Below are 22800 nucleotides of genomic sequence, written 5' to 3'. Positions count from 1 at the left end.
TACTTTGTGTTTCACTTTTCATATGACAAGTTAAATACCATCATAAATAATATTAACAAATCACAGTATTCCCTATATAGAGGATAAGTAGAGATAAAGGAATATACACACCAGTACAGAATGCATACATTCACACATTTTTTTTAATATTTTAGGGGAGAAACAATATAATTTCATAATTCAAATTTAATTCAGCTCTTAAAAATATTTTTCTAATTTAATTCAAAAGTGTCTTTTTTTTATTAACAAATAAGCAGGAAAAGTTTACAAATCAGTCAGGGAATGTGGATGGTGCATCACCGAAATTCAGTAAAAATATTTTAAAGTTTCCCCTTTAGAAAAGAGATCAGAGTGCAGTGGATTTCACTATCTAGAAATCTGTAAAATTTCAGGTACCAAAGTGATGCATTCTTTTGGAACATAAGGTGATCACTTGTTAAAGCTGCAGTAATTTAATGATGTTTATATTCAGCTATGTGTTTAATGGACCCTATAATTTTTATGTTGAATCCTTCCCCAAACTACACAGACCTTTGGGAAAAGCCTACACACGCCATTTACCAAAGTAGTCCTTTATATATTGCTATATTGAGATCCTAAACTTCTTTCATCATTTAAATAAACATCAGTATAGATACAATATTATGGCAAATAGACTTTAAAGTGGTCTCCATGATCTCAGCCTGTTAAGTCTTGATATAATCCCTCCCCTTAGTATGTGTGGGACCTGTGACTTGTTCTAACCAATGTGTGTGCTTAGTCGCTCAGTCATGTCCAACTCTTTGTGACCCCACCAGGCTTCTCTGTCCTTGGGGATTTTCTAGGCAAGAATACTGGAGTGAGTTGCCATGCCCTCCTCTAGGAGGTCTTCCCAACCCAGGGATTGAACCCAGGTTTCCACATTGCAGGCAGATTCTTTACCACCTAAGTCACCAGGGAAGCCCATGAATTTTGGAGTGGGCAGCCTATCCCTTCTCCAGGTTATCTTCCCAATCCAGGAATCGAACCTGGGTCTCCAGCATTGCCGGCGATTCTCTACCAGCTGAGCTACCAGGGAAGCCCTTCTAACCAACAGACTATGGCAAATTGGGGGATGTCATTCCTATGATCACATTTACCTTAAATAAGACTCCCTCTTGCTAGGATACTTGCTCTAGAGTCTCTCCTCCACTAGCCTTGAAGAAGCAAGTTTTCATAAGCCCTCTAGCAGTAAGGAATGAAGTGCTGTTAATAATCATGGGAGCAAGGAGGCAGATCCCTTCCTGACTGACTTTCCATATAAGAACACAGCCCTGGCAGACACTTGACTGCAACCTTGCAAGAGTCTCAGCAAACCCATGCCTAGCTCCTGACTCACAGAAACTGTGCAATAATAAATGTGTATTGAGTTAAATTTGTGGTAGCTTTTTATACCTTATAGAAAATTAATATAAGAAAAAATGTTTGAGAAAAAACAACATAGAGGATATCTTTTCCCATTCATTAAAAAGAACACAGAAAAGTAGGTATACACACAAAAGGTAATAGCAAAGCAAAATGCATCTAATTCCAAGTGATCTTTTTGTGGTCAAAGTTAGTACCTGGCAGGCACATGGCAGTTGGGATATGGAGAGGGCAGTGCATTTTTATTATAACTGGCTTTTCAATGCAAATGGTGACATCATGTGAGTATTTAATGACCACTGCCAGAAAAGTAGTTTACTGGATAAATTCTCATAGTTAATATGATATTTTGCTCTCCTAATATTCAAATATGCCCTACTTAAAATGAACTAGCTGATTTGGGGTGCTCTACTGGAAACAGATCTCACGATCCTAGAATTTTTCCTGAAATGACAGATTTAGTTCAGATCATATAGCTTGCATTTTCCCTTAGCATAAGCATTCTTCCACTAATATTCCAAATAGTAGCTAGGTGAGAAGGTAACTCAAGGAATGTTTTGCCTAGATAAGCTCAAAATTTACAAAGGGAAATGGAGAGATTTAGTTTACAGTGTGACTTATTGCCTAATAAATGAACATACAGTCACAGGAAAGCAAAGAGTTGTTATAACCTCCAGAAAAAAAAAAAAAAATCACAGGACTGCAAAGAAAAGTGACCTAACCATCCCATACATAAAGAAAAAAAAATTAGGGCTATATTTCATTCAGATGTGGATGGATACATATCCAGTGTTAAATATGGAATTTATACATGGGCACAAATTTAGTTAGAAAATAAACATTTCTATGAGATTACTAGGTGATCCTTATTACAATTTACAAAGAATATAATGACAAATCACAAAGAAAAATAAGCAAATTATCACAGATTAAAATCCTTTACACATTTTTCTACCCATGAATTCTCTGTTTCACATCTGAACTTAATAGTAGAATTTTATAGCTGACATTCAACACTCATTTCATTATTAAAATATATCAAAATTGATTTAAAAGACACAAAAGGAAAAGCAATCAGCCAAAAAATGTTTTCTCAGGTGTTTGGCCAATGGGCTCTGGTTCACAGGAATATGGAAATACAGCTGAAGGCCATCTGAGAAGCACTTCCTGGTTTAAAAATGTCAGCAAGTGATTGATAAAGGAAGCTTACTGTAGGTTTCCATGTAACACAAAGCATTAGAGTCCAACGTTGATAAACTTCCATGTTGTATTTTTAAAAGAGTATGGCCACAGCTTGAATCCTTCTTCTCACTTAAAACCTGAAGTAATTATGTAAAATACATTTGCCTTTTAGAAGATCAAGTCAGAACAGTCAGAAACTGCCAACCAGTGATTAATGAGCACACCAAAGTCACTGTCACATAAATGGATCAAGAAGGAGCACTGAGCAGAGCCTCCAGGGACTGTTTGTGAGCAAGCTCATGGCATTGGACCCCCACTGCCTGTCCCAGAAGGACAATGGGTGGGTTTCATCCACTGGGAGCTCCTGGCTTAGCAAGAAAGTCACATCATCTTAGTAATCAGTAAATTACAATAGCAGATCAGAAGAAATACTCTTTCTGGCTTTCATTGACTGTACATTGCATGTTGAGCTCACTTTTCAGAGCAGTTTCAGCATTGTCTCCAGTTTTTGGAATATTTGTTTCATTTTTTTGGTATAGCCATCTCTGTTGATAAATGCGTATAGCAATGGCAGTGATGCAGAGTAAAATAAATATCACAACCGCTATCACACCTAGAGAGAAGGGAAAATACAAAGTCAGATTATAAACTGTAAATGTCAGCCTAACTAGAATCTACCCTAGCACCATTCATCATCAGAAAATTTGAAACCAAGTAATATTATAACTTTAAGGTTACTTCTAAGTCCATACAAACTTTAGACACAGAGGTTTTATGCCTTAATTCCAAAGACATATCTGATTGGATTCCAGTTAATGCCTTCACACTAAAGTGCAGAAACACCATAGGCCTCTTAGGTCATGCCTGCATGGCTAACTGAGTAAGCAGGTTTTTATTTTTAAAAGGTATAGACTGTGTAGCCCTATTATAGAGCGATTAAATACTTTATTGTTGTTGTGCAATTGCTAAGTTGTGACTAATTCTTTGTGACAGCATGGACTGCAGTGTGCCAGGTTCCTCTATCCTCTTAGTGCACTTATCTATCTCCTAGTGTGCTTAGTTACCCAGTCGTGTCCAACTCTTTGCGACCCTATGGACTGTATAGCCTGCCAGGCTCCTCTGTTCTTGGAGATTCTCCAGGCAAGCATACTGGAGTGGGTTGCCATACCCTCCTCCAGGGTATCTTCCCAACCCAGGGATCTAACCCAGGTCTCCTGCATTGCAGGCAGCTTCTTTACCATCTGAGTGACCAGGGAGCTCAAATTTACGTCCATTGAGTTCAATATGCTATCTAACAGTCTCAACCTCTGCTGCCTCATTTTTCTTTTCACCTCAATCTTTCCTAGCATCAGAGTCTCTTCCAATGAATCAGCTTTTTGCATCAAGTGGCCAAATTTCTATGTGTTTTAATAAAAATTTGATTAAACTGTTATGCTGATATACAGTTGAACTACAATAATGTGGTGTATATTTCATCTATGTCTATGAGACCAAGAGAGTCTTAAGTGATTGTTGCCTCTGAGGGTCTACACTCTTGTGTGACCCCCTTGTGACTTGCTTCTAACCAATATAATGACAAAGTTGATGGTCTGTACCTGATTATTTGTACATGATTACATGATTATGTTACGTAAGACTGTAGCACCTGTACTGTTGGAGTCTCCTTCTTTCTGCTGGCTATGAGGTGGCAAGAGCCATGCTGGGAAACCCCCACATGACAAGGAACTCTGTCTATGAACCAGTGAAAATTCAGAAGCTCTCAGTGCTACAGCTGCAAGACACTGAATGCAGCCAACAATCTATGCAAGTGAAAAAGGCTCCATCCCCAGTGGAAACTTCAAACGTGACCCCAGCCCAAGATCCCAAATGACACACATTCATTTCAGGGTTGTGAGACCCTAAGCAGAGGACCAAACTGAGATGTGTCCAAACTCCTGACCCATATAAACTGAGGAATAATACACGTGGATTGTGTTAAGTTGCTAAATAGGTGATAATTTGTCATGCAACAATTGATAACTAATATACTATATTATAAAATCTGTATAAATATTAATAACATTCAGTTATATGAAAAGTAAAACATTTCTCATGCTGGAAATGTTTTAAGTATTGAAGACATTAACTTTGCCAGTTGTTTTCAACCTTGGCTACATAGTAGATGATAACAGAATTTTGGGTGGGAGGCTGGGGTATCAATATTATTTCAAAAGTTTCATGGATTATTTTAATGCACCATCAAGCTAAGCCATAGGGATATTAAGTCAAGCTATATCACATTAGTGAAGAATAAATATCCAATCCATCTGAAACAGGCAAAAAGGAACATTCACTAGTCAATATAGTTTTAAGATGATTGGCATAGGCATTAATTAGTATTTCTAATTAACAAATGTAAGCAAACACGTGTTAGTGCTTAGTTATGTAAATCAAAATTTGTATTGCAAAATAAAGTTTCTTTATTATACTCTGAGACAGACTTAAGCAAGTGTGATGGAGCCCAACAAACTTGAAGCTTGGTTGGGTGCAATTGGTCACAAAGATTCCTGAGGACATGCTGTCAGGAACTCAGACTCCTTAGCTGAGAAGAGGTAGCATATTTATTACTCTATGAATATTCTTAAATATTTATTCATAAGTAGAATATTCATTGCTTTTAATATATTTTCCATCTCATGTGAGAAACAATAACTGAGTTACTTTAATTGTTTTTATGTTTAGTCATAGAGCTTTGTTTTAAGAGCTATATCATGTCCAATTTTAGTGTCAGGGACCACTAACTCAGTAACAGTGATCAAACCACTTAATTATATAATGATTGTCACCATTACACTGACCCACCTATACATCCAGGATTTTCTGCATGTGATTGATCACCTCTAACTCTACCTTGTTTTTGTTTTGTGAGGTTTGGTGGGATCCTAGAGTAACTTCCATCTCCACCCTCTATCCGAAGAGATTGAGATAATGTGAACAATGCATCTGATGGCTTCCATAACCTTCCTATCAGCAACTTCAGTGTAAATGTGTTTTGACAAGTGCTCATGCCTGTGTCTGTGTCTCTGTCTGTCTACACATCTGTATCTTTCTCTATCCATCCATCTGCCCATCCACAGCATAGATCGCTTGGCAAGAAATCCTCTGTGATCTCTGGTTTACCAGGTTCGAATATTGATTCGGTTAATACTCCTTTCCTAGTGCTTCCTTTGTTTACAGGGGAGAAAATAAAAATGAAAAATGCAGAATACTGAGAAATTCACCTATTGGGATAATCCTTTAAACAGATCAAATATTTCACACAAAGGTGAAGTCTGTGAACAATTTTTTAAAAGTCTGATAGTTCTTTCAGGAATAATACACTGGAGGTCTAGGTACTCAGTAACTGACAAACCACACAGCCACCAGCCCCTATACAGATGGAAGGAAGTTTCAAGTACATTGTAGGGTCCAGTAAACTGAACCCTTCTGTCCCTAAGACCTTCTGTGTTTGGCTCCCACGTATCAGGAGCCAAAAAAGATTTCTCAGGGGAGTGGCACTAGAGTCACTTACTTTGTACATCTTGCCAATGATGTTTAGCAAAAGCGATACAACTCTCTTCAGTGGTAAAGAGTCTGCCTGCCATGCTGGAGATGCAGGAGACACGGATTCAGTTCCTGAGAATGGCAGCCCACTCCAGCGTTCTTGCCAGGAAAATCCCATGGACAGAAGAGCCTGGCCAGCTACAGTTCATGGGGTCCCAACAAATCAGACATGGCTGAACGACTGAGCACACACACACACGCAGGCAATAAAACTCTAAGGACCACATCTTTGTTCTATCATCAATTTGACTTTTATCTTTGTTCTCTCTAATAAAAGGGCACCAACTATTATAATCTGCAAAATTTTGAACTTTGGTTCCTACTTTGTAAATATTAATCACATTTTAGTTGATTTATTTTCACTTAACTTTGACATTATAGTGAAGTTTTCTCATTAAAAATAAATCAGAATGATTTAGGATTAAGACTTAATTTAAATTTTAACAAGAAAGTTATTCCTTTTGGATAGGCATTATAAATAATATTTATAGTTTTTATTTGTTTTTGGAGTTATAAGATGGAGGTCATATTCCTCACTCATTACAAAAATAAAAGTAATTGATACAGAAATGGAAATAATGACATTCTTACATAGATTTGATCAGCACTTTAAAATGTCTGAATACTTCACTAGTTGTCTGGAGAAATCTGGTATCTTAATAAATGCAGGCAGATCCGATCTGAGCAGGTATGTAGCTGGCCTAACCAGTCCAATCACCCAGCTCTAGGAGTAATTACCTCACTTTGAGGTAGCAAAGAATGGAGAGTAGTTTACTTCTACTCACCAAGCAGAGTTTTCAACTGACTCACATTTCCATAATCTAATTAAACAAATTAAAATGTTCTTTGAATGATAAGGAGGGAGAATTGAATATTAATTTTTGAGTCCTACCTGGATAAGTTTTGTTTCAGGGGATATAATAGAAGATATTTAAAGTGCAATTACTTTTACTTCTTCATATATATATATATGAATGATTTATTTAATGGATACTATATGTATCTACCTAGATAGACAGCTAGCTACCTATCTCTCTGCCCAAAGATAACCTTGATGTTAGATGCAGTTTTACATCTTTATGTTTAGGCAAATGACAATTTGTATAATTTAGGTGCTTCTCCCAATAAATGTTGCATTTTTTAATTTTAAATAAAATTTATTTTCTTTTTAAATTTAGAGAATAATTGTTTTGCAATGTTGTGTTAGTTTCTATTATACAAGGTGAATCAGCAGCCTTCCACTAGCTATTTAACACACAGTAGTGTATATATGTCAACGTTGCTTTATGTTTTATTTTTAATCTTATTTTTAAGTGTTCTGGGCTAAGGGGCTGACCTCTGGCTATTATAAATCAAAGAAGTAAAAGTAAATGTGTCTTAAATATGCATACATTCTGAGAGAAACTAATGACTATTTTCAAGTGAAAAACCTCTTATTATTATAGTTTGGCAACCATCCTTTAAAAAAAAGGAGCCATCAGTTCCTTCTACAAAGCTTTTTCGAAGGAGCTGAGTTCAGTACAGTTACATCAAGAACATTAGCAAATGTACGTGGTCTGCCGTTGACCTCACAATCCTCACGGATTCTCAGATATTTTTTGGACTTTGCTAACAGTGACAACAGAACCAAGGAAGAGGTCATTGGCGGCCCCATTTACCTCCGATGACCGCGGAGTCACTTCTGTCCGCATTAACTAAGGGCCGTCCCTCATCCGTTGGTCCAGAACGACCTACAGTAGAAAAAGGGAGGATGACAGAGAGTGGAAAGGAGGAGTTTTGAGAAATCCACAAACGTTTGAAAGAGGAGCAGATAATGCAGTGACAGAAACGAATTTGAAACGAAGAAGCAAGAATGGAAAGACCAGAGAAGTGAGAAGATGAATTGAGGACTTTGGGGAACCTCTGGCATGGAGATTCTGAGCATAATCTTGCTGGCATGTGAAACGCAGATGTACGGGGATGGAGATGGTGTGGAAGACCGCAGGGAGCGAGCCACACACCTGCACCGCCTGAGAGAGTGCGGGTGGCCTCCCGCGCTGGGGCTCCGGGCCCCGCCCCATCCGCGCAGCGGGACGCGGTGGCCACATGTCCGCGGACGGTGACCTGGGAGTGGCCGCCAGAGCGCAGCGCCGCCTTCAGAGGAACTGCAGGCCCGAAGCGTACCGCAGAAAGGCAGCCCGTGAAGCCCCGCGCGCCGGCCCGCAGCGTGTCTGGGTCCGCGCCGAGGGGCTCTGCGGACAAAAGAAGCAGGACACACCGTTAGGGCTTATGGGCATCTGGCGGGGGCGCCAGACCAGCCCGCCTCTGCGTAGCAGTGATGAACTGAGCCTCCCTCCAAGCCCTTCCTCTTTTCTTCCTTAGGAAAAGATCCACAGCCGTCCCAGAGAGGCCTTGGCTGACGCCCTGCGGTTGTTCACTTCCCATGGGAAAAAATTAAAGCTTCCTTGGATGCAGTCACTGTTAACGGAAGAATGAACTCCTCCTCCACCAAAGCAGTTTTCAAAATATTTTGAACAGGATTTGTGACCAGTATTCTAGATGGTTGGTGACCTAGGTCTCATGAGGACGGCAGAGTTCTAGGAACTCCTTCTGAAGTTACCTCCTAATTAATATTTTAGTCTTGCTGACTGTTCTGCGCCTCACAGTGAGGGCATCTCCTTACCCACAACTGCTGTCCCAGGAACACCACACCCCACTTTCTTTTCCCCTCTCCACAAGGGTGATCTCTGTCCCTACTCTATAAATAAAGGCTTGCCCTCACCAACCCCATCCTGATCCCCGTTCTCACCCCAAACTGACAGAGGCTGGTTATTATGACCAAAAGAAGAGCTGCGATTGACACAGGAGAGCAGAGCATCAATTCCTTCGTTTCAGTGATGCCTGCCTCCCTCAGTGCACCTGCTCAGTGGGCAAGAAATCTGACCCAGGGCCCCTTAGTTGTAGACTTCAAGTTTAAATGTGTCAGTCAGGGAAGGAGGACTCTGCATCCCCCACAAAGGCAACCACGTCAGTATGAGGCAACTTTGGCATCTGCTGTCAAACTCCTTCCTGCTTCATCATGTATAGAAAGGATCATAGTCTCTTCTTTTTCAAACAGTTACCAAGAATTTACCAAATGACTCCCATAGTGTCTGGACATTGTGTTAAGCGATTTATAGAGGTTATTTCTTAATGCTCAAACCACCCTGAGTACTTTTTATTCCTATTTGAAGTTAAATAAGGTTCCAAATAGGAAAAGGCGCATGTCAAGGCTGTATATTGTCACCCTGCTTATTTAACTTCTATGCAGAGTACATCATGAGAAACGGTGGGCTGGAAGAAGCCACGCTGGAATCAAGATTGCCGGGAGAAATATCAATAACCTCAGATATGCAGATGACACCATCCTTATGGCAGAAAGTGAAGAAGAACTAAAGGGCCTCTTGAGGAAAGTGAAAGAGGAGACTGAAAAAGTTGGCTTAAAGCTCAACATTAAGAAAATGAAGATCGTGGCATCCGGTTCCATCACTTGATGGGAAATAGATGAAGAAACAGTGGAAACAGTGGCAGACTTTATTTTTGGGGGCTCCAAAATCACTGCAGATGGTGATTGCAGCCATGAAATTAAAAGACACTTACTCCTTGGAAGGAAAGTTATGACCAACCTAGATAGCATATTAAAAAATAGAGACATTACTTTGCCAACAAAGGTCCATCTAGTCAAGGCTATGGTTTTTCCAGTGATCATGTATGGATGTGAGAGTTGGACTGTGAAGAAAGCTGAGCGCTAAAGAATTGATGCTTTTGAACTGCAGTGCTGGAGAAGACTCTTGAGAGTCCCTTGGATTGCAAAGAGATCCAACCAGTCCATCCTAAGGGAGATCAGTCCTGGGTGTCCACTGGAAGGAATGATGCTGAGGCTGAAACTCCAATACTTTGGCCACCTCATGCAAAGAGTTGACTCATTGGAAAAGACCCTAATGCTGGAAGGGATTGAGGGCAGGAGAAGAAGAGGATGACAAAGGATGAGATGGCTGGATGGCATCACTGACTCAATGGACATGAGTTTGGGTGGACTCCGGGAGTTGGTGATGGACAGGGAGGCCTGGCATGCTGCGATTCATGGGGTCACAAAGAGTCGGACATGACTGAGCAACTGAACTGAACTGAACTAAGGGACAAGTGGGATCATTATATTATTCTTTCTTTTTTAATGAATGCATGTACCTGCCATAGAATATGTGTATATATTCTCTAAGTTTTTTTAGCCTGCATAATGCATGCATGCTAAGTCACTTCAGTTGTGACTTAGATCCTACTCTTTGTGACCCCGTGGACTGTAGCTCACTAGTCCTCTAGTGAGCTCCTCTGTCCATGGGATTCTCCAGGCAAGAATACTGGAGTGGTTGTCGTGCCCTCCTCCAGGGGGCTGGCATAATAGTCAGCCTTTAAGTTCACCCTGAGAATCTGAGCTCTGATCCAATCTATCATGATGTTGTAGATAAACTCTCAGAGGACAACCTTCGTTTCTGTTGAGTTTGAGTTTTTGAGGAGCATTGCTCTTTTGTCTCCATTTCCTGATGAATATAAATAATAATATATAGCTTTTATGGGACATGTATCATCCAGTACATATATGCTAGAAACTGAAAAATAAAGGGCTATTGTTATCATAAAAATAAAGTGAGCATTTAGAGCAGGATTTAATGGCTTGCCTCATGCTAAACCATTAGTAAGCAGTTGGAGAGAACTTTTGAATAGGAGCGTTTGAACTCTGAAGCCAGGAGTATAACCTCGCTGCCTTTGAGCTTTGTCAGCTAGCTTTATCTTGTGCATCAGTTACAGAAGGTCACTTTCCTTAACTCATCCATCTTTCTCATGCAACATATGGAAGCTCCTGGTGGACAGTGTGTTTTATTCTTGTCTTCCCCTGCACTTAGCTTAGTGTCTGTTACATAGGACATATGCAATATATATTTTATAATCAAAGAATACATTTAGTCCTATTACCACCCTTCTGTGGATGGTCTGGCTGTTGAAATTTTTAAAATGTGGCCCTCTGAAGATGTGGTCTGAGAAATTCAGAAGTCCCTCCTTGTGATTCTGGGAAAGACTGAAGGCAGAAGAAGGGGACAACAGAGGATGAGATGGTTGGATGGCATCACCGACTCAAGGGACCTGAGTTTGAGCAAACTCCAGGAGATGGTGAAGGACAGAGAATCCTGGTGTGCTGCAGTCCACAGGGTCCAAAGTGTCAGACACAACTGAGCAACTCAACAACAACAACACCACCACCTTGTGATAAAAGATGACTTGCACTGGCTTCAGCTAAGGATGCATGTCCATAGTTGGCTGACGTCTTACGCCACTGAGTTTTACCAAATGTCATGGTAACTAAACACGTTCTTATTTGTCATTAAAGGTAACCAACATACTCTGAAGCTTCTTTTGAAGGGTGAAAAAAATATGCCACTCCCAAATATGCCACTTTGGCATGAGGATTATTTACTTGAAAACAGCAGATAGAAGGACACTGATGTCCATTTTACTTCTTGAAAGCAGCAGATAAAACTCCCATGGAAAAGCTGCCCTCTCTGTACCAGGAGGGAAAATGCATTGTTATGACCAGAGATAAGCAGTCCAGCCTAGAGAAATCTGTATCTACAAACATTGTTAACAGATTGTTAAGACAATACCTTCCTTCACTCTCCTCATACATTTTACTTACTTTTTCATAATCACCACTCTTTGTTCAAATTAGTATATAAATACTTGGGCCTACCTGCTTTTTGGGTCTTCAGTTTCCTATGGGGGCCGCATGTACATTTACAAATCTTTATGTTTTTCTCCTGTTAATATATCTTAAGTAGAAATAATTCTCAGGCCAAGTTATAGATCTTAAGAGAAAAGAGGTCAAGCATTGTCTCCTCTACAAACACATGGGGTGGATTTCTTGAATCTTATTACAGGTTGTTACTTTTTCTCCTATTAAACTTCATTTCATAATGAGATAAATTTTTTATCTTTATTTCTCCTGGCTTGACAAAGAGCTGTACCTTCAAGAAAAATGGTCTAACTTTGAGATTTTCAGCAAATGCACGGGGAGCTATTTCGGCTTACAAAATTTTGTTTATGAGTTTAAAGTTGCAAAAATAATGTTTGCTATGGAAAAGACCTCTAAAAAGACCTAAACTCAGGGGCATACATTTGCATTGTTATAATCTCATAAACATCTCTCTGACACACATAGCTATATTGGCCAACTCGATTATATGAAATATCAAATAGCTTTATACATGTGGAATTTTAGGTAGATTCCTAAGTACACTGAAGTAAAATGAGCTTGGCACAACCCCACTAAAGGATTATCATTTAAAAGGGTACTTGAAAGATGACACTTTTTTTTTTTAAATTTTGGATTCAGACAGTATGTTTCTTAAAGGAAGACACCCTTGCTTGTGTAACCCAGGACTCTTGCAAGGCTAAAATACTGGAGAAAAAATTACAGGTAAAATAAAAGTTTTAGCTGTTGGACAAAAAGAGCAACTAGATACTACCAGCCTTTCTGGTCAAAGTTTTGACCTGAACACTACCAGGCAAGGGTAACAGAAGGAACCCAGGACAGACATATATCATAACGAGTTAGATCAATTTTGTGGAATTTATTTTTCAAAAGATAACCTGGCTTCATATTTGTATAGTGTTATTACTAAAGAAAGAAACATCAGTAGTATATTATATTGCATATTTTCCCATATTTCAAGATATTTTATTTATATATATATGTGTGTGGATTTGAGAATGTGAATATGTATGGGGGATTTATATGTATCTGAATAGCCCAACATTAATCATGTAACTTTAATTATGTTGTGCATGTATGTATGGGTATAAATATACACTGAAAGTTTTGGTGTTCATAACTTTCTGTCATTTTCCCAACCTGAGGTCATGGTTTTCTTTTTTTTTTTTTTGATTGGAGTAATTCTCTAGTATATTCTTCAGATGGGATGCTTGATTAATATTTAATCTTAATCTTTCCTTGCTATCTAAAATATATTTTATAACCTTGTCAGATAAATTATATATTAGATGCTTGAGCTTCAGTCATTCTTCTTAGCAGTATAGCTATATCATTATAGCATTTTTATTCTGTTGTTGCAAATGAAAAATTGGATGCTGATACCAATACTATTATTTTTATTGTAGCAACTTCTGCCTGAAAAGTTTGGAAGATTTTTCTCTATGGTTTTGTGATTCAGAGATTTTCCCAGAATTTCTGCAGATGTGTGTCTATTTTCATTAAGATCAATACGTCCTTTCAATCTGCAATTCAGCTTTTCCTTTAGTTAAGAGAAATTTTTTAATACATAATCTTTGTCTTTGCTTTTAATTCTCTTTTTGGATCTCCAATTATTCATACTAAGTGTTCTAGATCTAACTTCCAAGTCCCTTTTATTTTCCCTCCTAATTTCTGCTTCTTAATCTTTTTGCTTACAGCATGATACTCCATGTTACTTCTAAGGAAAATCAGTGATGATTCTCTTCTGTAGATCATCCAGTGACATTTTGAAAAGTCATATTAACTCCCAGAGTTTATGTTTGTATCTGTATGTGTGATTTTATTAAAATATCTTTGAGTGCCAAGTTTTATCCTAGTTTTCTGTCTTCTTCAATAGCTCTAAATTGATGTGGAAATTTTGTTGTTTTTTCTTCTTGCCCCATCCCCACTCTTACTTTTAGATTCTCTCAGTGGTGGCATCATTGTTTACTTATATATGTATTGGGATGGCTTGTTGGAACTCCATGGGTTGGAGATGTTATACAGTATACAAGTCCTGACACTCTGGACAGTGCCACTTCTCTGCCCCTGTAGTCAGCAGCAGGCCTGCAGGCAGACTGTCTGACTTCTTATGAAGCAGAGGAAGAGGTCTCTCACCCTTGCCTTCACTGTGGTAGGAAGGATATGACCCAATGATCCAGCCCTTTATCAGCTTCAGAAGGAGCAGAGAGTACAGGGATCATCACGTAGAGCAATATTGACCTTCGCTATGGAAGTCTTGAGTTCTCTGAAAGGCAAGCTTTCCCCAGGATCCACAGGCTTCACACACCACCCAAGATTCTGCTATGTCCTCCTCCAGCTGCTGCTGCTGCTAAGTCACTTCAGTCATGTCTGACTCTGTGCGACCCCATGGACAGCAGCCCACCAGGCTCCTCTGTCCCTGGGATTCTCCAGGCAAGAATACTGGAGTGGATTGCCATTTCCTTCTCCAATGCATGCATGTATGCATGCTAAGTCGCTTCAGTCGTGTCTGACCCTGTGCGACCCCATGGACAGCAGTCCACCAGGCTCCTCTGTCCATGGAATTCTCTAGGCAAGAATATTGGAGTGGGTTGCCATTTCCTTCTCCAATGTCTTCCTCCAGTCTAGTAGGCAAATCCTCACGTCTGCTCTCTTATTCACACTTCCCTGCCCTCTTCTGCCTGATGGGCTGGCCCTACAGTTCCTGGGTTTAGTGGTACAAGTAAGTTGAATTGGGAGTAGAAACAAGTCTTACGGTCCAAACTGCCATTTCTCAGACCTAGGTCCACACAAAGTCAGCATTCAAATTAACATAACTGTGCTTAGAAACACAGTGTGAATCTGTCTTCCCTATAAGCTGACTCCTGAAATCCCATACTTAAGGATCCTTCCTTTTGGCTCAAAAATCTTCCCTTTAAAGTGCAAAGAAAAAAAAAGTGGGGGAAACCTTAGGCAAAACTTAATGCATATTAAAAATTAACATATTAGGATGAAAATGTTTGATCAACCCTTAGCTTGAGAACACAGGCATCAACAAGAAGTAAGGGCAAAACACGTGTACCTTCAAGGTAGGGTAAGGAGGGGGCAGGAAAGTGGTTTGAGTGTGAATGTGAAGCAAAGAAAAGTTTAGTAAAGAGTGTGATAAGGGCTGAGAATAAAGTTCATTTCCACTGTAATTTTGAGTAAACTCCCTTAAATCACTTTGAATGAAAGCAGATTTAATCTATTTTTTCTCTTAAAAAATGTCTATGGTACAAAATCTTGAGAGCAGTATCAGATTTCCAACAATTCAGGACATAAACATTCTCAACTGTCTCAGGTATTGCTGGTGTTGCCTTTAAAATATATTGCCAAGGCCAAACATTCTAACACAAGAGATGATTTCTGGTTTTGTGAGGAACAAGCATGTTAATGAAAGGTCCACAAGGAAGGGAAGGAGCAAAGAATTAAGGTATGTGTGAAGTGCTTACTGCTACCCACAATGAGCAGTGCTTCTGAAAGGCACTGGCAGTAAACAGTGGAATAGCAAAAAGAGTATTTCCAAGATTCCCTAAGGCTCTCATCTGCAAGCAAGTATCAGGAAAAGTGAGCTGTCCATGGAATTGCAGGAAGCAATGAAGAGTATTAGGAAGTGTAAATACATAATTAAGTGAATACTGACTGTTGAAACAACAGCAGTAATAATATCTTATGGAAAAAATAATATCCATAAGTGAAGTGCATGATAACAATGGCAAAAAGGGTGGAAGAGGAAGTAAAATGGGAAAAAAAATAAGGTTTTTATGTGGTTTGGGAAGTGTACATTCAAAGTAGAATGCAATAAATCAAGTATGAGTAATCTTTGGGGTAACTGCTACAAAAATAAAGAGGTACAGCTATAAAGCTGATACCAAAGATTAATAGTCCCAAACTGGAAGTAATTCAGCTTCACGTTAACATGAGAATAAACAAACTGGTATATTCATGCAATAAAAGACTATCAAGCAAAAAAAGCTAGTGAACCTACATGCAACATATGTTAAAAAAACATTTTGGCAAATGGAATTGGCTAGACAGAATATCAATATCAACCTGCTATTTATTTTGGACTTTATGAAACAACAGTGAACATCCTTTATTCTAAATAAATGACATGATTAGAAAATGATGCTAAGTAAAATTTTCAGTCTGTCTTTTGAACAATTCATCATTGGAAGGACCTGATTTTCAGAGTCAGCAAGAAGTGACTTATTCTCCCTTCCCTGCACCCCACTTCCACCACACCAAACTATCGCTGGCACTTGCAGCCAATACCCAGGAAGAAATCAGGGGTGATTTGAAATTCTGAGCACTTTAACAAGCACTCCCGGAAGGTATTTCCTGGAATAATTGTTGTTTAGTCACTAACTGGTGTCTGACTCTGCTACACCATGGACAGCAGCCCACTAGGCTCCTCTGTCCATGGGATTTTCCTAGCAAGAATACTGGAGCGGATTGTCATTTTTTCCTCCAGGGGATCTTCCCAATGCAAGGATAGAACTCTCATCTCCTGTTTGGCAGGTGGATTCTTTACCACTGAGCCACCCTTGGAAGCCCAATTGGAAGAATAGTCTTTAGTAAACTAAAAAGACTCTTCCTATAATAACATTTGAATAATCTTTCACATAACAAAAAAACATTGTCAGAATTCTACATGTTTGCTGCTTTCAGCTCATCAGTCCTTCTCTAAATTGTGATTAGGCTCATGTAGCCTCTCCTTGATGGAGAAGGCAATGGCAACCCACTCCAGTACTCTTGCCTGGAAAATCCCGTGGATGGAGGAGCCTGGTAGGTAGGCTTCAGTCCATGGGGTCGCGAAGAGTCAGACATGACTGAGTGACTTCAATTTTACTTTTCACTTTCACGCATTGGAGAAGGAAATTGCAACCCACTCCAGTGTTCTTGCCTGGAGAATCCCAGGGACGGGAGCCTGGTGGGCTGCTGTCTATGGGGTCGCACAGAGTTGGACACGACTGAAGTGACTTAGCAGCAGCAGCAGCAGCAGCCTCTCCTTGATATATCCTTATTCCCATTCAGAGGTCCAAGTTCTTCCCTCTCTGTTTTCCATCAAATCCTATTCTTGAATAAACTCATTCATACAATAGAAGAAATGTCCAGTTATGATTCAGTGTTCCAACTCTCCCAGGGACATGTGCAGAAAATACATTATTAGCAAAAGAAATAAATCTCTAATGGGTTTTTTATTATTCAGATATAATTCACATCTCATAAATTTCACCCTTTTAAAGTGTACAGTTCAGTGGGTTTTTTACAGATATAAACTATTCCCAGTATGTAACTGCAGAATCTATCACCCCCAAAGAAATCCTGTACATATTAGTGGTCACTTCTCACTCCTACCTGCCCCCACCCCAGTCCCTGGTAAATCTGAACTGCTTTCTGTTTCTATGGATTTAACTATTCTGGATATTTCATATAGAAGAAGTCATACAATATGTAATCTTTTGTGTTTATCTTCTTTCATTTAGCGTAATGTTTTCAAGGTTAATCCATATGTTCCCACGTATGAGTACTTCATTACTTTTTATGGGCTAGCATTCCATTGTACACAACTTTTGTTTGTTCCTTAGTTGATAGACACTGGAGTTGTTTCCAATTTATAATTCTTATGAATAACACTTCTCTGAAGACTCATGTACACTTTTTGTATGTGGATATATATTTTTCCTGGGTCACTTGGTAACTGTGTTGGAACTGCCAAACTGTTTTTCCCCAGCAACTGCACACTGTTACATTCTCGTCAGCAATGCACAAGAGTCCCAATTTCTCCATATCCTCTATGACACTTGTTACTGTCTGTCTTTATGATCATAGCCATCCTATTGGGTGTGAAATGGTGTGTGCCTGCTTAGTCATTTCAGTTGTGTCTGTTTTTTTGTGACCCTATGGACTGTAGCCCACTAGGCTCCTCTGTCCATGGGATTCTCCATGCAAGAATACTGGAGTGGGTTACCAGCCCTCCTCCAGGGGACTTCCCAACCAAGGGACAGAACCCGTGTCTGCTGCATTGCAGGTGGATTCTTTACTGCTGAGCCACCAGGGAAGGTCGTGAAAGGCGACCTTGTGGTTTTGACTTGCATTTTGTTGATGACTAGTTATTCTAAACATCATTTTCTGTTCATCATTTGTGTATCTTCTTTGAAAAAAATGTCTACCCAGAAGCTTTGGTCATTTTTAAGTTAGTTTACCTATCTTTTATTGTTTAGTTATAGTTCTTTATATATTCTCTATAAAAGTCTCTTATCAGATACATGACTGGCAAATATTTTTCCTCATTTTGTGGGTTGTCTTTTTACTTTCTTGATAGTGTCCTTTGAATCACACATAAGTTTTACTTTTAATGAGGTCCAATTAATATATTTTTCTTTGCTGCTTATGCTTTTGAGAAACTTTGATCTAACCCAAGGCTTCTGAAAAACCTTCTCTAAGAAATCATTGCCTAATCCAAGGTTACAAAGACTTACAGTTATGTTTCACTCTAAGAATTTTATAATTTTAGCTACAAAGTTAGGTCTATCATCCATTTTGAATTAATCTTTGTGTATGGTGTTAGTTAAGGGTCCTACCTCACTTTTTAAACTTGTGGATATCCAGCTGGGCCAGCACCATTTGTCAAAGAGACTAGTTTTTTTTTTTCCCCTCAACTGAATGGCCTTGGCACCAACGTTAAAAGTCAGTGGACCATAAATATATAGCTTTACTTCTTAACTGTTGATGTAGTCCACTAATCATTATGTATCTCTTAGCTCAGCTGGTAAAGAATCAGCCTGCAATGCGGGAGACCTGGGTTCAATCCCTGGGTTGGGAAGATCCCCTGGAAAAGGGAAAGGCTGCCCACTCCAGTATTCTGGCCTGGAGAATTCCATGGGCTGTATAGTCTATGGGGTTGCAAAGAGTCGGACACGACTGAGTGACTTTCACTTTCACTCAAGCCAATACCACATAGTGTTGATTACTGATGTCTTGGACTAAGTTTTGAAATCAAGAAGAATGAGACCTCCATCTTCATCCTTCCTCTCAAGATTGTTTTGGCTACTTGGAACCCTTGCATTTCTATGTGAATTCTAGAATCAACTTTTCAATTTCTGTAGAAAAGGCCATTTGGATTTGGATAGGAGTCTGTAGGTAAACTTGGGGAGCACTGCCATCTTCAGGTCAGTTCAGTTCAGTTGCTCAGTCATGTCCACCTCTTTGTGACCCCATGAACTGCAGCATGCCAGGCCTCTCTGTCCATCACCAACTCCCGGAGTCCACCCAAACTCATGTCCATCAAGTCAATATCGAGTCAATGATGCCATCCAGCCATCTCATCATCTGTCGTCCCCTTCTCCTCCTGCCCCCAATCCCTCCCAGCATCAGGGTCTTTTCCAGTGAGTCAACTCTTCGCATCAGGTGGCCAAAGTACTGGAGTTTCAGCTTTAGCATCATTCCTTCCAAAGAAATCCCAGGGTTGATCTCCTTCAGAATGGACTGGTTGGATCTCCTTGCAGTCCAAGGAACTCTCAAGAGTCTTCTCCAACACCACAGTTCAAAAGCATCAATTCTTCGGTGCTCAGCTTCCTTCACAGTCCAACTCTCACATCCATACATGACCACTGGAAAAACCATAGCCTTGACTAGATGGACCTTTGTTGGCAAAGTAATGTCTCTGCTTTCAATATGCTGTCTAGGTTGGTCATAACTTTCCTTCCAAGGAGTAAGCGTCTTTTAATTTCATGGCTGCAATCACCATCTACAGTGATTTTGGAGCCCCCCAAAATAAAGTCTGACACTGTTTCCACTGTTTCCCCATCTATTTCCCATGAAGTGATGGGACCAGATGCCATGATCTTTGTTTTCTGAATGTTGAGCTTTAGGCCAACTTTCGCACTCTCCTCTTTCACTTTCATCAAGAGGCTTTTTAGTTCCTCTTCACTTTCTGCCATAAGGGTGGTGTCATCTGCATATCTGAGGTTATTGATATTTCTCCCGGCAATCTTGATTCCAGCTTGTGTTTCTTCCAGCCCAGCGTTTCTCATAATGTACTCTGCATATAAGTTAAATATGCGGGGTAACAATATACAGCCTTGATGTACTCCTTTTCCTAATTGGAGTGAGTCTGTTGTTCCATGTCCAGTTCTAACTGTTGCTTCCTGACCTGCATATAGGTTTCTCAAGAGGCAGGTCTATCTTTGTTCATGGATTAAAAGATTCAGTGTTGCTAAGATGGCCACACTGAATCTTTTAATCCATGAACACAGATATATTTCTATTTATGTAACCCTTGCATAATTCCTTCCAGCAATATTTTATGGTTTTCATTGTATATGTCTTGTACTTCTTTTGTTAAAGTTATTTCAAAGTATTTGCTTCTTTTTAATGCTATTGTAAATACAATTTATATTTCATTCATTTTATCCTTGTATTATTCATTGCTAGTATATAGAAATACAATAAATTCTTGTGTGTTGATCTTGCATCTTTGCCAAAACTAATAGCTTTTTCCATGGAGATCATGTCTTTTACAAATACAGATAATTTTACTTCCTTTTTTATCTGGATTTTTTTTGCTCTTTTCCTTGCCTAGTAGCCCTCATTCAAATCTGCACTAGTTTTGAACAAAAATGGTAAGAGTGGACATCTTTATCTCATTGCTGATCTTAGGGGAACACTTCCATTATTTCACCCTAGCTCTGTGGGTTTTGCAGATGCCTTTTTTACACATAAGGAAGTTCCTTTCATTCCTAATTTGTTCAGTGTTTTTACTATGAAAGCATACTCGATTTTTTTGAAATGCTCTTTCTGTGTCTATTGAGGCGATCCTGTGTTTTTTGTCCTTAGCTCTATTAATATAGTGAATTACATTGATTTTTATCTGTTGTGCCAACCTTAAATTCCTGGAAGAAATCTTACTTGGTCATGGCATATAATAATTTTTATATATTATTACATTAGACTTGCTAATACTTTGCTGAGCATTTTTGCATTTACACTCATATTCCTGAAATTTTATAAACTCTTTGTGTCTTTCTACATAAATTTCTTCTAAATGATATAAATTCTTAGGGAGAGTATAGGAAAGACTAATACATGTCACATAAGTCAAGGGAATTTTAATATCTAAACTCTAGTTTCTCCATGCAGATCTCAGTAGGTAATTTCCATGAATTATTTATTATCCAATTATCATATATGGAGTTCCATTTCCACATACAGTACTTCAGTGGATTTCTTTTCCCACTCAGATAATTGGCCTACTAAAGTTTATTCACATGACTATATTGATTTGAACTGTATTCTCCCCTAGGAAGAGACAGGAAGATATATCTTCAGTTTGCACACTTCAAGAACAGATTTTTGTTTTGTTCTGATATTTCAGGTTTGCTATTTTGTTTTTTTTTTTTTTTTAATGCTCAAAACCCAAAATGAATAGAATACCAATTATACAAAATCTTTAGAGAAATAAAACGCAGCAAAAATGCTAGGGTATCTTACTCGGTATTTTAAAGTTCTCATACTTTGGGATTATAAGTCCTATCAGAGTCAAAACTACAAAGAACACTAGAAATCCAAAGATTTACATTTAAAGTAGGATTATACTGAAATTATTTTATAGTAACTGGGAAAACTTAACCTGATTGGTCATCACTAATACGATCTTTGAAGAATGGAAAGAACGTAGGGGTTGTTAATCAGAAGTCACTTTCAAAGCATTTTCCAAAATTCACTAGGGAAAACAATAATAATAACTAACTAGATTAATCATTAGAACACTATTTTATTGTTTATATTTTGTATTATATCACGAGTGCTTTGAGGGCAGATATAGTATATGTTTTGCTATGAGGCATTCAAAATGTCCAGTGAAATACAAGCACATACTAGGAACCACCAAACATTTCAGAGTGGATAAATACATGAGTCAAAATGGCTAACAAGAAATACTGAGGTCACACTCTATGTAGGGCTTTCTACGTTGCTTCTTTTATTTAATGTCAATGTTGTACATGATAATAAATATAGTTTTTTATTGTCTTTAATAGCTATATACTTTTGCATTAAACAGAATCTTAATGATTTTGAGAATTATGTATGTTAAGGACATTTTATTATCTTGCATTACAAAATTTTAATTATTATTTTGTATTACAAAATTTTGACCACTTTATTGTTTTTAGCCCCTTAACCTTATTTATATTTTTCTTTATAGATGTTATTAAATCTCATGCTGTAATTTTAAACTCTTTAATTTAATAATTCCTGATTTTTTCAACATGTTTGGAATGACTTTCTCCTCTACGAGATTATAAAAATACCTCCACACACACAAAAAAGTAAGTACTAGATATCTCATCATAGTTTGCCACAACTTTCCAGAGGAATTAATAGCTACTTATTAACCAATCTGTTGGTCTATTTCATTATGTTAATGAAGTGAAATTCTACGTCCTTGCCAAACCCGAACACCAAACTCTAGTCTTATTCTCAATAACTGATTTTGAGAGTGGTAGAAGAACAGAAGCCATCCGAAAATAAAGTTATCCAAAACATGAAAAGTTTTATTAGCCTTTGATCAAGATACATACCTCTAGGTACAGATGAAATGAATATTTATAATTTTATTAGATTCAATTGCTTCAGGCTATAAACTTCATTGCTGAGTTTCAACTTTAATTTTTATGGCCTGAGAGAGATGCATTTGAATAAAAAGATCCTTGAATAAAAACATTAACACCTTCAATTCCATGCTACTGTTCTCTATATATTAAATCACAAAAAAATAAAAATTCATATAGCAAAACCTATTCTACTTTTTAATTAAAGTGAACCTTTTCATATAATACAGTTTAGTA

General features: G+C 38.4%; 1 protein-coding gene across 1 annotated transcript in view; it reads right to left on the bottom strand.

Annotated features, from left to right (window-relative positions):
* Window positions 1-2193: 2193 nt before the first annotated feature.
* The window catches only part of LOC120862929 (contactin-associated protein-like 3), a 232277-nt gene continuing 211670 nt past the window's right edge, over window positions 2194-22800 (bottom strand). The window contains exons 22-24 of the mRNA XM_040239100.1: window positions 8148-8378; window positions 7806-7877; window positions 2194-3178 (exon numbers count right to left, since the gene is read on the bottom strand). Coding sequence (XP_040095034.1) covers window positions 2985-3178; window positions 7806-7877; window positions 8148-8378 — 497 coding nt within the window. The 3' untranslated portion in view covers window positions 2194-2984. The remainder of the gene's footprint in view (window positions 3179-7805; window positions 7878-8147; window positions 8379-22800) is intronic.

The sequence above is a fragment of the Oryx dammah genome, unplaced genomic scaffold (assembly GCF_014754425.2).
Source record: "Oryx dammah isolate SB20612 unplaced genomic scaffold, SCBI_Odam_1.1 HiC_scaffold_1, whole genome shotgun sequence".
Classification (NCBI taxonomy): Eukaryota; Metazoa; Chordata; class Mammalia; order Artiodactyla; family Bovidae; genus Oryx; species Oryx dammah.
This window is presented reverse-complemented; position numbering and strand designations above follow the sequence as displayed.